Source organism: Ipomoea nil, unplaced genomic scaffold (assembly GCF_001879475.1).
Source record: "Ipomoea nil cultivar Tokyo-kokei standard unplaced genomic scaffold, Asagao_1.1 scaffold3069, whole genome shotgun sequence".
In the NCBI taxonomy this organism is placed as follows: domain Eukaryota; kingdom Viridiplantae; phylum Streptophyta; class Magnoliopsida; order Solanales; family Convolvulaceae; genus Ipomoea; species Ipomoea nil.
In genome coordinates this window covers 10022172-10042672 of record NW_017619497.1, presented here as the reverse complement: position 1 = coordinate 10042672, position 20501 = coordinate 10022172, and the positions used below count along the sequence as shown (strand labels likewise).

Genomic DNA, 20501 nt, shown 5'->3' with positions numbered 1-20501 from the left:
TAACAAATAATATCATAACTTTGCTTTTCCCAAAGCTCTTCTATTCCTTGTAGCCGATAGGGTTGGTTAATCGGGTAAGTAGTTTTCTGGTACACAAGGGCCAGGTGTCGGAAATCTGCAACTTCCTCAGGACCAAACCCTCACGGAATTTTAAATACCGTGAACCTAGATAGGTGCCAGATGGCAAGAATCTGCCCAACACTGAGGTCATGATGACGCGATCATGACTTGGGCAGCAACCTGGCAGTGTATGATTGGAAGAGATTTCCACGTGGCGGGTATCAATTGGTCAAGTAGTGCGGTCCGTTTGGCTACTGGCTGGGACCTGTAGGCAGTTTACGTGGCGGCTTGGATTCGCCGAGTCAACGTCACTGTCTCATGCTGTTTATCACTATTGTCTATTGTCTGTGAATTTAACACGTAGGTGGCTCAGTGGCTGTAGATGATGGACCGTTGAAAATGTGAAAAATCTTGCTCATTATAAGTAACTTAAGGTGTTGTATTGTAATTATATTTTGTATTCTATAACATTTTACTCCTTTAATTTGTTATAACATTTAAAGTAAAGTAACAAAAAATGGCAGATTGATTGAACTAATAATAATATAATATTGTGAATGATAGTAAAAATTTGATCGGAATAAAGGTTTGAGTCTTCATCAAAGAAACAATAATATAATAAACCAGTAAAGTGTTTCTCTTTATTTATATAGTACAACAGAGATGTGGAAGTGATGAGATATATGGAGTGTATATTACAATGTTTGACATTTTTGGACCCCAATAGTGTGGTTCCCGGCCTTTGAGATCGGAAAGTAGACTCTACTTGACGAATAAGCAGCACGTGAAACATCCTTTCAGTCGTCACACTAGCTAGTCTAAATCTCTTTAGCTCCAACACAGGGTGCGACCAACCTAATTGACTTATAAGTGAGCGCCACATGCCCCTTGTCAGCGAGGTTTTAGGCATGTGCTCCCTAGCCCAGTGCTATAAACGCTACTTATTTCACAAGAAAATGGGCTTATTGAAAGTGTTCTAACTCCTTAACTCCAATGAAACTTTTTTGTACTAAGAATCACACATATAAAATATTATCTTATGTTTACAATATCCATTTGATCTTAACGCAATAACGCATCAACCTAAGATAATTAACAGTGTCAGGTATGTAGGTCTATTATTTACGAGAGAATGGTCGACCGAGGAGGCAAAAAAACTCATGTTATATCTAAGCTATCCAAAGCATATGAGAGATGTGAGATTGGTGGATTGACATAGCATGTCTGAATTGGTGGATGTGATTTATTGGAGATCGTGTGTGTGCGCGTCATTACTCTTAGGGTATCCCTAATAGGGGAATTTTGCACAAAATTTGAGAAAAAAATGACAAGGTGGAAGAGAGAGCAGAGAGAGGGATGGGGTTCTAAAATTGGGATTTTGCAGAAAGGGTGAGTCCCACTATAGGAGAGAAACATGCACCTCACCTGCGTGAGGCACAATTCTCGTGGGGCGTGTAAATATTTTTTTGTTTTTTTTTTTTTTAATTTTCAAATTTTAGTTTTTTTTTTCATCCCCATTTTCTATTTCCTAATCATACCTGTAAAATTCCCTCAAAATCTTCACACTATTGAGGATGCCCTTAGACAATTACCACAACCCAGTCTAAAAGCATGATCGGCATAATTCAGCATAATTAGACTCTTGTTTTGCTATTTGGATTTTTTTTTCCAGGCATGACTCACTAAATTTAGTAATTTACTATTTCAGGTATTGAATTTAATTTGTTGAGCTCGGTTATAATCCTATCAATAATATACATACATGAAATAGTATATATGATGTTGTAGAATTTTAATAATAATACATTAATACCTATCACCGGCCTAGTTAATTAAATGTCTACGAAAAATTATAATTATTATACAGCAAATATTATTAAATCTTTTATTTCACATTTTGCAATATGTGTACCCAAAATGGACTGAAATTGTCAGTGCATTCTTCTGCGCTGGTGCTTATATATACGCCCCCATCTCCACAGCCACCTTCAACCAATCAACCCTTTCTATCCGGCAAAACTTCCCGGACTTCCGATCCCAACTGCCTTTCTATATATACCCTCATTCACTACATTCAATTCCCACGTACAATTAATGGCAAAGAGAAAGAACAAAGGTCTAACGTTGTTGTTGTCGGAGAGAAGTATGCATAGCGGCGGCCATGTACGTTCAAGGTCATGCGCTCTACCGCACTTCCACCACCACGAATTTCCGGCAGGAAACAAAGACGATTCATCGTCGCCTAGTAGCGGCACCAACTCCTTAACCTCAAGCCCGTCCCGCAGTTTCAATCACAGCAACGGAAACGGAAACGGAAACTTCTCCGGCGGCAGTCCTAACAGCGACGAGTACTCCCCCGGCGGGAACCTCTCCATCGGCTCCCCATACGTCAGGTCCCCGTGGGTCCACCACCGCCAGCGTGTCCGCTCGCCCCGCTCGCCCGGCGACGAAACCAATGAGAATTATTCCCGCCGCAAAACACGCAACGGCCTCATCGGATCACTTGTCCGAGAAGAAGGTCATGTTTATTCCTTAGCTGCCGCCGGCGACCTGTTATATACCGGGTCGGATAGCAAGAACATCCGGGTTTGGAAAAACTCGAAGGAATATGCCGGATTCAAGTCTAGCAGCGGGCTGGTTAAAGCCATTGTTGTGTTGGGTGACAAGATTTTCACCGGCCACCAAGACGGCAAGATCAGAATCTGGAAATTCTTGGGAGATGAGAAGAAAGCGTATAAGCGGCATGGGAGTTTACCCACCACTAAAGATTACTTCAAGACCGCCATTAACCCCAAAGCTTACGTTGAAGTTAAACCAAAGAAGAACGTTCCATGGCTGAAGCATTACGACGCCGTTTCCTGCATGAGCTTGGATGAAGAACGGGGTTTACTGTACTCCGGTTCTTGGGATAAAACGCTGAAAGTCTGGAGACTATCCGATTCCAAATGCATCGAATCCATCACCGCCCACGACGACGCGATAAACGCGGTGGCGGTCGGGTTCGACGGCCTGGTTTTCACGGGCTCCGCCGACGGGACGGTGAAAGCGTGGCGGAGGGAAATGGTGGGCCCGACCACGACCAAGCACGTGCTGGTGGACACGTTGTTGAAGCAGGACAATGCGGTGACGTCGCTGGCGGTCAACGCCGCCGCGGCGACGGTTTACGCCGGGTCGTCCGACGGGCTGGTTAACTTCTGGGAGCTGGAGAAGAATGACATGGTGTTCGGAGGAGTGCTCCGGGGCCACAAACTCGCCGTGCTCTGCCTCGCCGCCGCCGGGAGCCTGGTGCTGAGCGGATCGGCGGACAAGAGTATCTGCGTCTGGAGGAGAGAGGACGGTGGGATCCACACGTGCGTCTCGGTGCTGACGGGTCACAGCGGCCCAGTCAAATGCTTGGCCGTGGAAGAGGATCACGGCGGCGACGATGATGACAACTACGATGATCAGCCGTTGAAAAGAGGTGATCGACGGTGGAGAGTGTACAGTGGAAGTCTAGACAAGTCGGTGAAGATTTGGAGGCTGCCGGAACACGCACCGGATTATTAGAAAGTTTATATATGTATGTGAGTTTTTGCATTTGAATTTTTGGTTTTAATCGCCTGAAAAATAACTGTAAAACCCAACATAACAGTTGTTTTTGGTTGTTTTGGGTTTGTAACTACTGCTGGTTGTTAGTAACGGTAAAAACTAATAAACCAGTCAAATATTAGCCGTTTATGTATAATGTATGCAAATTTAAATCAAAGTTATAGTGGATTGTCTGTAAGAGAGATTTTGTAATTATAATATCTTATTTCAATTCTCTATTTTTTCATTTTCTCAAATTTCCATTGTTTTTGTTTTTTTTTTTTTAATAGCAACGGAAATCTATCATTACTACCTCAAGGTGGGTGCACCTTGGATAATTAAACCCAATTTTAAATAACTTATAAAGCGAATTCGACCAAAAGAGTGTTAGCAAAAATTGAATTAATGACCTTCTAGTACAAAAATATGTTCGACCAACTTTACTGGCCACCCCTTTTGGAACTCAAATTTTCATTGTTTATTCTATGTTTTCTACTTTTCTAAAATACCAATAAACATATCCTCTTTTTTTTCCTTTTCGATAGGTGTAGTCCAAGAGGCTATCGTGTTGCTAGTGTGGATTCAAAATGTGGAGGAAATAAAATTATGCATTTTGTACTAGTGATAATGCTAAATTCATGTGCGTTGATGCGGAACAGGTGACACTTGATTTGGACACTTTTTTCAAAAAATAAATAATTTCTCTAGTTAGTTAACATACCCAATCTCTTAACTAAACTAACTATGCTTAGTGTTAAATTGTTAATAACCTGGCTAACTCGTTAGAGTACTTTTGCTCTTATCATTTACAATATTTTATGGGATACTATATAAGTCTATAAAAGAATAATCAATGCACTTATCTAATAATTAACAAAATATCAAAGAAAAATATCCTTAAGTAGCAACTTTGAACTTTTTGGTAAATTAAAGGAAGGAAAAGAGGAAAGCAATGTAATTATGTGATATCATTTTCTTATTCAATCTCAGGGTCTTAACAGGTAAGCTGCTGTTCCAAACCTAGTTGACGTCAAAACATCGTATGAATGCAATGTTGGAGGCTCAAAGATTGCCATTTGGCAAACAGTGAAAGAGATTTTGGTCGGTGTATATATTTCTAGTTTTGGGCCATATATGCTCTTTGCATTTATAAGGTTACCAGGCTTTGCCCCTTTTGTCAACCATGATGACCCACTACCCACATCCCAATTTCACCATGAATGGATGTAGCCACCCGGCCCGGCCCAACAACTATATATATATACATATATTGAAATGCATCAAAAAAAAAATATTGAGGGTATTAAAGTAAAACAATCCGTATAACATAAATAATAATTCTTCAACCAAACAGTTTTATATTATGCATATCAATTTTAACCAAACACAAAAATTCAACATTCTCTGCAATCTAACATTCTCAGCGCGCAATTCAATCTTCTCTAATTAATCTGACATTCTGTGAATCAATTAAATGGTCTCTAAAAATTTAATCTAAGGCCTTATTAGTCAAGTCTATGCGACCCAAAAAAAGGGTTCATTCCAAGTCCTCTAATACAGTCAAAGTCTTCATTTTTATATACATGTAGTGGCAAGACTACAGTCTCTAAAGCAGACTGTCTTCCAATTACATGAATAATAGAATCCTGTAAATTCAACTGCCCAAATAGTAGTCAGCAAAAAGAAAAAAAAAAAAAAAAAAAAAAAAAAAAAAAGAAGTGATTTGCAGAGGTGGGTCGAGAGCATTATGGGTTCAACAATGTTAGAAAATCTCGCAGAGGTTTTGAGAATCCAAGAAAACAAACCCCTTGTAAATTCTCCTACAGATAGCGACGATGAAGAAGAAGAAGAAGAAACTTTCCCAGAAAAGCCAGCAGTCTTAACCGATTCAAACAAGTGTTTCCGATGTGGTAAGAGGAACATGTTCATGAAGAAGGAAGGCTGCATAGTTTGCTGCGCAAAGTACTGCAAAATCTGCGTGCTGGGAGCAATGGGTTCAATGCCGGAAGGGAGAAAATGCATCGATTGCATCGGCTACCGGATCGACGAAACCATGCGAGATTCACTGGGGAAGTGTAGTAGTTCTGGAGCGCTTAAGAGCTTGATCTCCGATCAGGAAGTTAAAATGATTATGGCGTCGGAGAAATCATGCAAAGCCAATCAACTCCCTTCCTATCGTGTCTGTGTGAACGGAAAACGTCTTTCCGGCGGAGAGTTGGCCGTCCTGCAAAGCTGCCCACATCCGCCGGAGAAGATGAAGCCCGGGAGGTACTGGTACGATAAGGTGTCTGGATTTTGGGGAAAGGTGCGAATTGGAATCTGCTTGATTCTCTATTATACATAAATATATATGTCTATCTGCTGTTGTTTGTTTGTGTTTCTTGGGGTTTTCCATTTTCTCATCATCTTAAATTAATCCAAATTGGTCGAAAGACTGACCTGTAACTACAAGGTTATAAGTTCGTTTACTGATTAATTAGCTTTCTTGATTAGTTTAAGCCTGTTAATTCTAGACAACTAAGATTGCTTTAATTACCTTCTTATGATCCTTTTCTTGACTAGAGTTACAAAACTAATTTATTCATACACCTTCCAAAAGTAGTAGTTGATTTTTCTCACTCAAAAATAAAAGTAATCTGAAAAATAATGATCTTTATTGTGGATCACCCATTTGAATGAGGTGGAAAACACAAGCCACCATAAAAAAATGATGGGAAACCAGCTTGGTTTTAGCCTGACCCGTTGTACACTTTTGTCCCTTAAGAGAGGTCAGGAGTTCGAACCCTTTGTATGAAAAAATCAATATGGTCAACATTTTGTCTTTTAAAGGTGACTCTTACAATTAGGGTATGCGCAGAATACCTCGTGGTATAACCCAAAAAATAAAAAGTGATGGGAAACTTCTATCTAAAGAATGGTTTCTCACTAACTTTCCAGCTATCCTAACTTATGCTTTGGTTAAACAGGAAGGCCAGAAACCATGTCAAATCATTAGTCCCCATCTAAGAGTTGGTGATACAATCAAATGTGATGCTAGCAATGGGAACACAGAAGTACTCATAATAATCGAGAGATTACAGGATCAGAGCTATTGATGTTGAAGGTTTGTGTGCTACACACACACACACATATATATATATATATGTGTGTGTGTGTGTGTGTGTGTGTGTGTATAAACAAATCCACTAAACATGAAAGATCAGAAGTTTCCAAGTTTTGTTTTGTGTTCTCAGGGCTTTTTGAACTCTTTATCTGCTGGTGATGGGAATCCATTGTGAATGGGGCGTTCACTTGTGGATGAGTTTTGATGGTTCTTATCAGCAAGAGGGTGTGAACACTGTGATGGGGAAACTCTGGGAAAAGGTTATATATATATATTTTTTTTAATTTATCATTTTCAATTTACCATTCTTCTACCTGTTGCAGCATATATTTATGTTTAATTTCAATCTCATGATGAGAATATTTTGCAGGCTGGAGTAAAGCTTGTTTGTGGTGCTTTGTCACTGCCAACTCCACCTCCAGGCAATTAATCCTGCGAATTCTTGCACTCAGGAAAGGGATGTTTGGGCAGATATTGGCCAATGTTTTGTCTCGACTTAATCTTAAATTTTAATGTTAAATAAATCAAATTTCTTCTTATGTTTTCCGTTCCAATGAATAAAGGATTATTTAACAATTGGTACATACTTGGCGTCAAATTGTTCCATCATATGGGTAATGTTTTTACGTTTGGATCATGCTTCTGGGCTTGAACCCATTTGTCAATGTGGATATGCTAGACCTAACCCAATTTTATGATGCAAGTCTACGAGTTAGAAATATGGACCTACTATATATATATATATATATATATCTTGATGATGGACCTTTAAGTTTGGGCAAATTATGCTGTGCATCAGTATGCACCATGCATGGCGCATATGGATGCAAAAACGACGTCGTTTTAATAAAACGCGCGTCTCTCCTTAAAAAAAAAAATTCAGGTTCGATTCCCAGCAACAACATATGAACTAAAATTCCATAATTGATGAACTATAATTCCATAATCGATGAACTATAATTCCATAATCTAATCTATGAACTAAAAATTCCAGAATGAATGAACTAAAATTCCATAATCTATAAACTAAAATTTCAGAATCGATGAACTACAATTCCATAATCGATGAACTATAATTCCATAATCAATGAACTATAATTCCATAATCTATGAACTAAAATTCCAGAATGAATGAACAATATAATGTTGTTGCTGGGAATCGAACCTGAATTTTTTTTAAGGGGAGACGCGCGTTTTTTAATAAAACGATGTCGTTTTGGCATCCGTATGCACCATGCATGGTGCATACGGATGCACAACATAACTATCCTTAAGTTTGGGGTTCAATCTTAAATATGAAATTAATTGGTGAATAGGGTTGGGTCCAATTCCCATCATTACTTAACCGCAATTTATATCATGGACCAGGGTCTACATAGTACTATGGACTCTGAATCCAAACGATAGGTACAAAATTTATACTTGTAAAGTACATAATTTCATAACACAAGACACATACGTATGTTATATATTTACATATTTTTCAAATCTGATTTAGATACATAGTTTGGGTTAATAGACACAAAATTTTACAACACAAGACGCATAAATTCATAACATATGACACAATTACTAATTTGTTTCATGTACATAATTCATACTTTTAAGGTACAGAATTTCATAATACAAGCAAGATACAAAAACTCGCAACATAAAATACATACACATGCATCAAGGTTCACAGTACAATGTGAATTCTGATCCATAGTATAAGCCTATAAGGATTGTCACTTAACTAACTACATACTTAAGCCAAAGACCTTAAACTAGTTTTACCAAAATGTTTAATAATGCACATTCATGAACCCAAACTAACCTTAATTACGACAAGATATAAAATACAGGTCAAATAATTGCAACATTTGACATTTGACTAATGTTTATTGGGTGGTAGATTGTAGTGGTTGGTTTTTAGTATTTAGAAGCTACATATTTGGTTTTACAATATATAAAAGCTTATGTTATATCAATTTAACTACTATACCTTCCCCTCACTATTAGTTGAGTGGTCACTAATTTGAGACTGACCAATCATCACACCATATGTTTTGAGACTGACCAATCAAATATTGTTTATAAATTTATCTAATTCAATTCATTTATAATAAAATCAGTTCATTTACAACCGTTTAATTTATTTATGTAATGTAAATAATAAAATTGTTTTGTAAAAAGTGTGTTTTGGATTAAATTCGTCTTTTCTGTTGCTCTCACAGGGTGTCGAACTCCCACACTGTAACAGATTCAGTAGTACTAAAGAAATTAATTTTATAACCAACTCGGATGAGATTTTTCCATTGCTATTTGTTGAGTTATACGATTGTATCATTATTGACGTGAAAAATAAATTTAGAAGTAGATTAAATTATTTAACTTGAAAATTACAAATTTATCAAAAGTATAATCTATCTCTCATTGAGTCACCTTAAATTGACAAAATATTTTCTTTTAATTTTTTTGAATGCTACTAGCTCTATTACATTGTAGTATCTGTTCATATACTTTCTCAACCTACTGAAACACAAAGAGCCAATACCTACTGAAACACAAAGAGCCAATAACACCTCCACTAAGGCTTGAACTCACAACCTTCCAAATGGAAGTCCAAACCGGATACCATTAGACCACATAGTCCTTCTTTTAATTTAATTATATTCATTTTTAACTATTTAGTGTATTAAGAAAAAAAACATTTAATGAAGTTCTAAGAGCAGACCAAAGACCTGAAGGTCCGACCAGCTTGCCGGGTCAAACACGTGATGGCTTAAATTATAAACCCTAATCTTCAAAAAATTAATTATTAACCGGAAAATCCCAAACGCAATCCAAGGGGCAATCAGATTCTAAACTTCCACGGACATTTAAGTACCTGTAACCACGAAGCGCCAAATTTCATAGCTTTAACTGTTGTACTTTTGGTACAATCTTACCCCTGCCGCTCCGCAATATTACGCAAATGTCCCCGTTAGACGGATTCAAACTTCCCAGAGTCCACTCTCATCATCCTTCCCTCACTTTCCAACTGAAAATTTCTCAGCAACCGCGTAGAGTTGATTAAAAAGCCAAAATGGGTCTTTGAAATTGTGATGGTCCTTGGGGAAGAAACGGTCAGTCTTCGTCGAAATTCCCAAAGTCTTCATTTTTACTGGTAAGACTGTAGCAGAGATCGTCTTCCAATTTTGCCTTATAAACTCAGAACTACGGTTTCACATTTCACTTCATTCTGATCCACTGCGAAAGATGAACTAGTCACTGTAGAAGATAGAAAAATCCAGGCCATAGAAATCTGGGTTCTTCATATTAGGACTCTATGTATCCTAGTTGAATTGTAACTCTTGTCTTGTATTTTTTTCCCTGTATTCTGTGACTCTTCTGATTCCTCTGCCATTGACGGATCTGTTAGTTCTTCTCCTAGTTGAATTGTAACTATTGTCTTGTGTTTATTCCCTGTATTGTATTCTGTGACTCTTCTGATTAATCCAGAATTACAGTTCTCATCCTTCAGATTTCAGGTTTTAGAGGTTCATGTGGGGGTAGGCAGCTGAAAGTTCCTATCTTTATGAGTTGTGTAAGCTGGGGATTTTAAGTATTCAAAAATTTAGATTTTGGGGGCTCTGAAGTAGAGAATTAGAAATTTTAAAGGGCAATGTTTTGATTGGAGTTTAGCTGAGTGATATAGAAAGATTTTGGGTTTTGAGTTTTTGTTTGAAATTATGGTTGAAGGGGGGTTGTGAGTTGTGATTTGAATTGTAAGTGGGACTGGGGTTTCAGGAATCTGGATTGATTGTGGAAAGATGACTAGTATTTTTAAGAGTATATTCCCTGTTTCATCATCCAAGAAAGATGATCAGGATGAGTTTGATGTGGAGTACTCTATTGCGGTGGAGTATAGTGGTCCTCCGGTGAGTTATGATATTCCCCAGGTGGTTCCGGTTGATTTTCACCGGATTCCCACAGCAACCGTGGTTGCTCCAGCTTCCCTCTCGAAGAGTCGTAATTTATCACTTCCAGTTATTCAACCAATTGCCAAGAGAAGTAAAGGGGTAGAGTTGGCAACTAAGGAGGCTCCTGTGCCAAATTTAGGTGCACTCAAGAGTGGAGGTGAAGATTTAGCGTGTGAACCGGTGGGAGATGACAACAGAAAGGCTTTGTTAGATTCTATCTATGGAGAGGAATGTGGCTGCAAAGGCTCTGATGGTATTGAAAGTTCCGGTACATTGGGGTTTTCTGACATTCAAGATGATTCCAATGAGATTTCGGGAAGCTCGGATGCTGATGAGGACTCGTGTGATGATTGCAAGGTGGATGTGGGCTGCACTCGTCATTTCAAGCCCCCTGGCTTGGATTCAGACGAATCAACGATGGGTTCCCCAGATCCCTCTGTAGGGGTTTTGAGTATCCAAGAAGTGGAAGAATGTATTGACGACAGTTTGTGCCAAGAAAATACGCCTGGTGTGACTTTCAATGAAATCCATTCAAGTTATTCTACTTCGGAGAGCGATGATGATGATCCGGGACCTTTCCCAGAAAAGCCAGAGGTCATAAGTGATTCCAAGAAGTGTTTTCGGTGTCATAAAAGGAAGATGATGATGAAGATGGAAGTTTGTTTAGTTTGCCGTGCAAAGTATTGTAACATATGTGTGCTGAGAGCTATGGGGGCAATGCCCGAAGGGAGAAAATGCATCACTTGCATCGGCTTTAGGATTAATGAAACGAAGCGCGATTCACTGGGGAAGTGTTCTGGAATGCTCAAGAGCTTGTTCATCGATGCGGAAATTAAAAGGATAATGAAAGTGGAGCAATCTTGCAAAGCTAATCAACTCCCTTCTAACCTTGTCAGCGTGAACGGAAAGCTTCTTACTCATCGAGAGTTGGTTATGTTGCAAACGTGTTCCCATCCGCCAAAGAAGTTGAAGCCCGGGAGCTACTGGTACGATAAGGTGTCTGGATTTTGGGGAAAGGTGCGATATATGCTCGACTGTTTGTGAGTTTTGGTGGCTGTCGTTTTTATTTTCTTTTGGTTTTCAAATAACCATTTGATTTGTGCTTTGGTTAACCAGGAGGGCCGGAAACCTTGTCAAATTATTAGTCCCCAGCTAACGGTTGGTGATACGATCAAGAGAGATGCCAGCAACGGGAACACAGATGTACTCATAAATAATCGAGAGATTACAGGATCAGAGCGGTTTATGTTGAAGGTTTGTGTGTTTACGTGTAAACAAATTCTCTAAACACGAAATCTCGGGTTCTCAGGACTTTAATTTGTGAACTCGTTGTTGCAGGTGATAGGAATCCATTGTGAACGGAGCATTCACTTCTGGCTGAGCGCTGATGGCGCTTATCAGCAAGAGGGTATGAACAATGTGATGGGGAAACTTTGGGAAAAGGTTATTTATCGTTTTCTATTCTACCCGTTTTCAATCGTTATTACTAGACTAGACAATCGGGCTTATCGACGAGAATACTTTTCAGACTGGAATCAACCTAATCTGTGGCGCTTTATCGTTGCCAACCCCGCCCAAGACTTCAAAGTCTCGCAGTCAAGGAAGTGACAGCCAGGCAGATAAACGTGGCCTTAGCACCGAAGATCAGACAACTCTAAATAAGCTTCTACTTGTTGGTTGTGATCAATCCGGAACGAGTACTATTTTTAAACAGGTATTTTAGTTCCCAACATGTACCTATCAATATAAGATAGATGTTTTCAAATCATTAGCGGCTAGAAATCTAACCAAAATGATGGTCTTTATGTTTTATTTCAGGCGAAAATTCAATATGCTGTTCCTTTTAGGGAAGATGAGCGTCAAAGTTTCAAATGTATGATCCAAAGCAATTTGTACAATTATATAAGTATACTGCTCGAGGGTCGTGACCAATTTGAGGAAGAATATAGAATTGAAATGAGGCGAAAACGCATGGATGAACCTGGTCCTTCAGGTACTAGCACAATTTTTGTTATTAGTTGCTATTTACGACGTTTATTCCTTATTCCATAAGCATATGAGAAGAGAGCACTGACTGTCATTCATTTTGTGATCGAGCAGTGATTCGTGATGATGTTGAAGACAATGTTTATTCCATCAGTCCACGGTTTAAAAAATTCGCTGATTGGCTACTCCAAATTCGGGTGGCGGGGAATTTGGAGGCCATTTTTCCGGCTGCCACTCGCGAGTATGCACCAATGGTCGAAGAGTTGTGGAAGGACAAAGCGTTTCTAGCAACATATCAGCGGAGAAATGAACTGCAGATGCTACCTAGAGTTGCTAATTATTTCTTGGATCGGGTACGTTTACTCTTTAGGCCTGCTCTAGCTTCCCGGTTCTGTATTATTCGAATGCTAATGAGTGTTATTGTCATCTATAGGCTGTTGAGATCTCGAGGGCCGACTACGAGCCTTCTCCTATGGATATTTTATATGCCGAGGGAAACACTTGCGCAAATGGGGTAGCTTCGATGGAGTTTTCCCTCTCGAAGAAATCTCAAGATAGCTTCATGGAGCCCGCTGATCAAAATAATTCCCCGATAAGGTCAGAGTCACGTTTCTCCTGTATCTTGTATCTTTGTAATTAAGTTTATTCAATACAGTTCATTCAGTTCTCATCTGGTATCAGTTGGCTAGGGTTCTCATCTGGTTTCAAATCAGTTCTCATCTGGTATCAGTTAGCTAGGGTTCTCATCTGGTTTCAAATCAGTTCTCATCTGATATCAGTTAGCTAGGGTTCTCATCTGGTTTCGAATGCAGGTGCCAGCTGATTCGAGTGCATGCCAGCAGCCTCGGGGAGAACTGCAAGCTGTTGGAGATGTTCGAGGACATAAACGTTGTCCTATACACCGTTTCCTTGACCGATTACCACGAATATCTCCAAGACAGCAACGGTGATCTCACGAACAAGATGCTGGAGAGCAAGAGGCTCTTCGAGAGCGTTGTGAATCACCCGTCCTTCGCCCACAAGCATTTTGTCCTGCTGCTCAACAAGTTCGACCTGCTGGAGGAGCTAATCGAGAGGTTCCCACTCACGGAATGCGAGTGGTTCCGGACCTTCAAACCCGTGATCAGTCGCCACCCGAACAGCAGCGCCAGCAACAACAATCCATCTCTCGCCCACCGTGCCTTCCACTACATTGCCTCGCAGTTTAAAGCGCTGTACAAGTCCATAACGGGGCGGAAGCTGTATGCTTCGCTCGTGACGGGGCTGGAAGGTGAGACCGTCGATGAAGCTCTTAAGTATGCTAGCGAGATTCTCAGATGGGACGACGAGAAGTCTAAGCTGTTGAAAGAGTGGACGACGGAGAGCATGGAGGGCGAGGCTAGCATGAGCGTGTAGTGCTCGATCGAGTAAGATCAAGATTGCTTTGTTATTTCATTGTTACACACACACACACATGTTGTCTTCTGTATCATAGGACTGTTTCATCTGATCTGTTCTGCAACTGTGAAATGCTGTTTTAGGTTATCAGAACACAACATTCAGTGTGTGGATTTGTTCCTTAACAGCTGATATTTGGCCAATGCTACTTATCTGTAACATGTAACATAAATTATAAGTTCCCTTCCCTTCCATCTTGTAAACAGATGTTTTTCTCATTGAATCAAATGCATGCAAGGAGATTATCTGTCTGAAAATTCTAGCTTTTCATCTTTGATATAGCAACCTAATAGGCATGAAATTATGTTAATCTTTTCAGGCTGATACAACTAAGTTGGTTGAACTGTTGGCTTGGTAAATAGTAACTACAACTCTACAAGGTTCCAAGTTTAATTCCTAATCAGAGCGGCCTATTGGTCTTTTTAGTTTGAACCGGTCAGGACAACCAACCTAGGTTAAGTTGACTTATATTTTGTGATTCTTTATTGTTTAGGGTCACAATGTGGGGTTACCCAGTACGCACCCTCAAGTAGTTACAGTGGACTTCCCTCAGTCACTCAACAAAAAAAATAAGGAATAAGGTTCAAATTGGCCACTGAACGTAACCTGAAAATGCAATTAGGCCACTGAACGAAAAAAAAGTGCAATTAGGCCATTGAACTCTCAAAATGTATGCAATTTTACCGGATAGCAGGTTACCATCAATTTTAGTAGGTTACCTGCTTACGTGGCAGCTTAGTTGGCATTTTTAAATAATTTTTAATAATTAATTTTAATAATAAATTTTATAAAAAGTTGGAAAAAATTAAATAAAAAATAAAATAAAGTCGTTTTTATTTTTTAAAAAAATTTTTTAATAAAAAGTTATTATTAAAATTTATTAAAAATTAATTAAAATTTATTAAAAATGCCAACTCAACTGCCACGTAAGCAGATAACCTGCTAAACTTGAGGGTAACCTGCTATCAGGTGAAATTGCACATTTTTGGAGTGTTCAGTGGCCTAATTGCACTTTTTTTTTTTCGTTCAGTGGCCTAATTGCATTTTCAAGTTACGTTCAGTGGCCAATTTGAACCTTATTCCAAAAAATAATAAAGGTCAAATAGTCCATCGAATTAACAAAATTGCAATTGAGTCACTGAATAACGCAAAATCATGTGAATTGAACCAAAAGTTCAAAAGTGACCCTTTTTTACTCATTGATTGCTGATTAGGCAGTTATCATATTAAAAAATAATTTTTAATTTTTTTTAATAATTAAAAAAATAAAGGTCAAATAGTCCATCCTCACCCCCGTTTCCGGCAGCCCCTTCATCGGATCGGAGACGAAAAGATCTCTTCATCTCCTTTGTCTTTGGCCAACAGGAGAGGGGAGAGTTTTTTTAAAATTTAAAATTTTATTTTTTAATCCAGTAACAGTTGATTCATTTGCATGATTTTACGCTATTTAGAGACTCAATTAGAGTACATTTTTTTTTTTTTGAATTCGATGACCCAATTATAATCTCAATGTCCTATTTTACCCTTATCTCAAACAAAAATTATGCCAATCTTTGTAGAAAGGAAGTTTTGTACAAACATCAAGACATGAATGATAGAAATATACATGACATGCTATATATTCATACAGATTACAGGAACTCTATTACAGGATTTACATACAGCCCCAGAAAGTGTGATTCTGGTCTGGTTCGATCAGGCCGGCGCAAAGCGATCCATGAGCCAGAAAACGGTGGCTTCTGACATGGTGTTATCATTCACAGCTTCTGCAGATGATTGCAGAGGAGCTTCTGAGTCTTTAATGGCGGCCTTGCTTTCCTCAACCGCTTCCACACAATCTGTCTTTCTGGCTCTGAGCAGGACTAGTTTTCTGGGCTGGACTCTCTCTGTCAGCTTTGCAAGCTGAACCATACAGGCATCAACCATTGCTGCCATTTCTGCTGAGCTTCTCTCTCTCTCTTTTCTCTTTTTCTCTTTTCTGGGTTGTCGTGTTTCTTAAAGATCAACTCAGATATGAAGTGGTGGCAATCGGAGAGAGGTATATTTATAGGATCTTTTTTTTTTTTCCCATGTGGAGTTTGAGTGGTTTGAAAAGTCTGTGTGTGGCGCCCTCAGAATACTTGGAAATATTGTGGGGATATTCGCATTATGGCATATAATTTATGCTACTTGTAGAGAATCTGGCACGCCCTCCACAGCCTGATTTCTCCTTGGAAAAACTCAAATTTTGAATTCTTTGTTGTTCCAAAACATCCGAGAGAATGTAAATCATGATAATTCAGTTATGAAAACAGATCTGAAACTTACTGCACACAAAGAGTCCCTCACTTTGAGAAGTTGCTCCCACATTGTTGCTGGTGAGACTCAATCCAAATCATCATTTTCAAACTTTACTCTATAATCAACTGTCTATGCGGGCAATTTTAAATTCTTTAACATCCCACACATATATAGGGATGACAATAGTTCAGGGAGGGGCGGGCATTACTTTATTATAATTATTATAATTATAATAATTATTCGGGGAGGGGATGGGAAGGGTATATATATTATCGTCCCCATCCCCGTTTCCGACAGGAAATTACATATATTTTTTGTTCTCTGAAAATTTTCTCCATCCCCGTCTCCATCAGGGCGGTGATTGGAGATCTCCGTCGGAGACGGAGCAAATTGACATTCCTCCTGTACGTATACAATTCTTTGTAGGGTTTATCTTTAAAAAAAAAAATACAGGGTTTAGAGAAGAATGCTATCTAAACATGCAACCCATCTTATAATTTTAGTCAACAAAAAATTAATAAATCAGCTTTGATTGTTTATAACTGATCGACTCAAATTAAGAAGGTTAAAAAGAAACTTTTACCGAGAATTGAATTTGAAATATCATAAATATCAAGCTAATTGTTTGATAAATTATTTTGACGTGAAAGAAAATTGTCATATTGCAATGAGTTTCCATTGTCAATAATTTAGTGGGGTTTAGGTTGTGGACCACAGTTTTGTGTTGTGTCCACTGTTCAATGGTTTTTAGGGTTTTGATACGCCGACGTTTTAAACGGACAAAACAGTGGTCATTCATGGCCGGCAAACACGGTTTCATTTGTAAATATACTCCAAAGTCCATGGGAAAAAAAAAAAAAAAAAAATCATTCGTTGTATCATACACTACCACAAAGAGTAACAGGTTTAAACCCATTAAAAGATTCGCATAAATTTAAAGGCCCCAACTACTTAATTTCGCTTTCATGATTTTTACTCTCCTTCAAATGGTATGTATTTGCTAGTTGTTAGTGACAAATTATGTTAGGATGATTGGTTTATGATGTGTTTAATTATGTAATTGTCTAGTTATCTTTTTTATGTTTCAAATAATTACATAATTGACCCAATAGACGGTGATGTGGTAAATATTCTCGAGTATACGGATATGAGTATAAATTATAGTACAGTAATTCGGGTAGTTAAAATCGAGAGTTGAAGGGTCCCGAGCTTGTAAATACTCTAGAGAGAAAATGTTAAAATGTTCCTTACCCTCGTCTGCACTAGACGCTCTATTTATAGGAGAATGGAGGGGAACACATGTCGTACAAATTGATACACGTGAGCCTTGATTCCTGACACGCCTATCTAGAATAGGAAGTGTTCCTGGGCAGACTATTCGGTCTAACCCGACCCTCATAATGAACTGTACTCATAATATTTTCATTATGTCAGGTCAGGATTCTCATCAGGCCGGATCCGGTTGGGAATTGATCCTCGCCCCTAAGAGTACATACCAAGCACTTATGTGGCTGGTCGCCCAAGGTATATTCACTATCAAAGAGTAACTATGATGTTTCTCATTTCAGAAAAGTTGATATTTCCCTACATCATATAACTATGGTCCTTTTGTTATCATATAACTACGGTCTTTTTATTAAGATTTATCTACATCAGATAATTTTTTAGAAATAAATAACATAATATATATTGTGTTAATTGTAATTTTTTTTACATGCTATATATACAAGATAAGTAAATTATCTACTCAATCACCCATTTACCATGTATATATTGGCTTTATGAAAATTTATGGACCCTATAATAAAAGTGATATATATGAATCATGAATGGGCGTTAGGGCAAATTATGCTGTGCATCCGTATGCACCATGCATGGTGTATACAGATGCAAAAACGATGTCGTTTTATTAAAAACGCGCGTTTTCCCTTAAAAAAAATTCAGGTTCGATTCCCAGCAACAACATATGAACTAAAATTCCAGAATCGATGAACTATAATTCCAGAATCTATGAACTAAAATTTCAGAATCTAATCTATGAACTAAAAATTCCAGAATTAATGAACTAAAATTCCAGAATCTATAAACTAAAATTTCAGAATCGATGAACTACAATTCCAGAATCGATGAACTATAATTCTAGAATCAATGAACTAAAATTCCATAATCTATGAACTAAAATTCCGTAATGAATAAACAACATAATGTTGTTGTTGGAAATCGAACCTGAATTTTTTTTTAAAGAGGAGACGCGCGTTTTTAATAAAACGACGTCGTTTTTGTATCCGTATGCCACACGGATGCACATTATAACTACTCCGTTAGGATCACGTTAGTGCAAGTTGGGATTGGGATGGGCACGTGAATTTGTGGATTTTTATGGATACATATAACACACGTACCGTAATCTCCGAGCAAGCGACAAACTTTCTTTATAGAAATTCAACATTAATTGCTTGTCTGTTTTTGTTTTATTGATTTTTTTTAATGGCAAGAGAAATTCACAACTATTATTTTAAAGTGTATATGAAATAAATGCCATACTTTATAATAGTTTACAGATTATATAAAAGTGAAATTACCCTTTAATATTTGGAAAGATGTTCAAATGCTGGCGCTATGCATAAGGAATTTGTCCATTTTGGACATAATTCTCATACTGTCGCCGCCAAGGTTCGAACCTTGGTTTCTTCTTTCAAATACTGTCTACTGAACATTGAACTAAGTTCATGCGTGCAAAATTATCTACCAAGTGAGCAAAGAAATTTTTTTTACAAAAAAATAAAAACAAAATACTAGTATTTAAAAAAAAAAAAAAACTTTTTTTCTTAGGAATTCTACTCCCTTTAATCAAATAAATTCCATTAATCAAATAATAAAAAATAATATATACGGAGTATATTTTTTCAAATTTTAGAAAAATGAGCTTTCTGGAAAAATATTTTTAGTAAATGTTGGATAAGAATGAGGACGTGGCAATCATGATGACTAAGTGGCAAAACTAACCAACAAAAGCCCATTGATTTTCATTGTTACTTTTTCTACTAAATTAAGATATTTTATTTAAATGTCATCTTCTCGAAAGGTCTCTTTTATAGATATTTTATTGCCAATGAATGTTTTGAAGAATGAATAAAATTCGAAGTTAAAAGTCACACACTAAAATTCATTTATTTTTGAATAAATATCTTACCACAATGATATTTATGTATTTAGTAATCTATACTTGTTTGACAAAATGTGAAATAAGCACAAGAATTATATATGAAAATGTAATTTAACTTCTAAACTTTAATTTAAAAAGTACAATTAAATGCATCAACCTTCTCCAAAATGGCATCTTTGTGATGTTTTAAATTTTGTAATTAATTTATTTAAATAAATATTGTCACATCAGTAATTTTACTCAAAGTTGCAAAATACGTTAGGCGCTCGATTTTTTATTTTTTTATTAAAAAATAATTAAAAATTATAAAAATTCACTAATAAAAATTAAAATATAAGGTTCCTCTAGTTTTTTTTTTTTTTTTTTTTTTTTTTACAAACTATTTACGTTGTAAAATGGTTTAAAATATTGTTGAAATCATTTAAATACATTAAAAAAATTTAAGACCAAAAGAAATATTTTTTTTTTTGAGAAATTAAGGGGCCAAACTTATGTCCAAATCAGATAACCAAGTCAAAAGTTATGTCTTGCCAAACTTTTTATACCTTTTTCAAAAAAAAATAAAAAATTATCGCAGATATCTCGTAAGAACTCTCTCAAAATATACTTAGAAGTGATAATTTATTAATGTATAGTTATTGGTTGGAGTTTCTACATTACATACGAACAATATTTTATACTTAAATGAAATTGTATTATGTTTTTATAGAGTGTACTCCCGTAGTTGTCAACCAAGGGGGTGTAGCTCATATGGTAGAGCGCTCGCTTCGCATGCGAGAGGCACTGGGTTCGATTCCCCGCACCTCCAAACGCTGGAATCTTCTATTTTTAGACGCCTGTCTTTTGCAGACAAACCATATATGATCTCACATAGTCACATGAAACACATTTATTTACAATGTTTTTACAGACACAGACGATCTCTTTTTCATTAGTCACATGAAGCACATTTATTTAC

The 20501-nt window shown here is 37.4% G+C and overlaps 3 protein-coding genes and 1 non-coding gene across 5 annotated transcripts; all 4 read left to right on the top strand.

The window, feature by feature from the left end:
• Window positions 1-2050: 2050 nt before the first annotated feature.
• On the top strand, window positions 2051-3826 carry LOC109165220 (WD repeat-containing protein wdr-5.1). The gene has a single exon (XM_019313893.1). It carries the CDS (start codon window positions 2155-2157, stop codon window positions 3604-3606), a length of 1452 nt encoding a protein of 483 aa, XP_019169438.1. The 5' UTR covers window positions 2051-2154; the 3' UTR covers window positions 3607-3826.
• A 1542-nt stretch (window positions 3827-5368) lies between these two features.
• Window positions 5369-7269, top strand: LOC109165222 (extra-large guanine nucleotide-binding protein 1-like). The gene is made up of 4 exons (XM_019313896.1): window positions 5369-5932; window positions 6594-6730; window positions 6886-6990; window positions 7101-7269. Exons 1-2 carry the CDS (start codon window positions 5375-5377, stop codon window positions 6720-6722), a joined length of 687 nt encoding a protein of 228 aa, XP_019169441.1. The 5' UTR covers window positions 5369-5374; the 3' UTR covers window positions 6723-6730; window positions 6886-6990; window positions 7101-7269.
• A 2471-nt stretch (window positions 7270-9740) lies between these two features.
• Window positions 9741-14350, top strand: LOC109165217 (extra-large guanine nucleotide-binding protein 1-like). 2 transcript variants are annotated; one of them, XM_019313889.1, is made up of 9 exons: window positions 9741-9878; window positions 10502-11691; window positions 11791-11928; window positions 12013-12117; window positions 12203-12388; window positions 12493-12667; window positions 12775-13013; window positions 13094-13257; window positions 13473-14350. In XM_019313889.1, exons 2-9 carry the CDS (start codon window positions 10525-10527, stop codon window positions 14053-14055), a joined length of 2757 nt encoding a protein of 918 aa, XP_019169434.1. In that variant the 5' UTR covers window positions 9741-9878; window positions 10502-10524; the 3' UTR covers window positions 14056-14350. The 2 variants fall into 2 exon arrangements, with proteins under 2 accessions (XP_019169434.1, XP_019169432.1); XM_019313887.1 differs by lacking the exon at window positions 9741-9878 and having other exon boundaries at window positions 10054-11691.
• Window positions 14351-20278: 5928 nt separating this feature from the next.
• TRNAA-CGC lies at window positions 20279-20351 on the top strand. The gene has a single exon. It is a non-coding gene; the product is annotated as a tRNA-Ala (tRNA).
• Window positions 20352-20501: the final 150 nt, after the last annotated feature.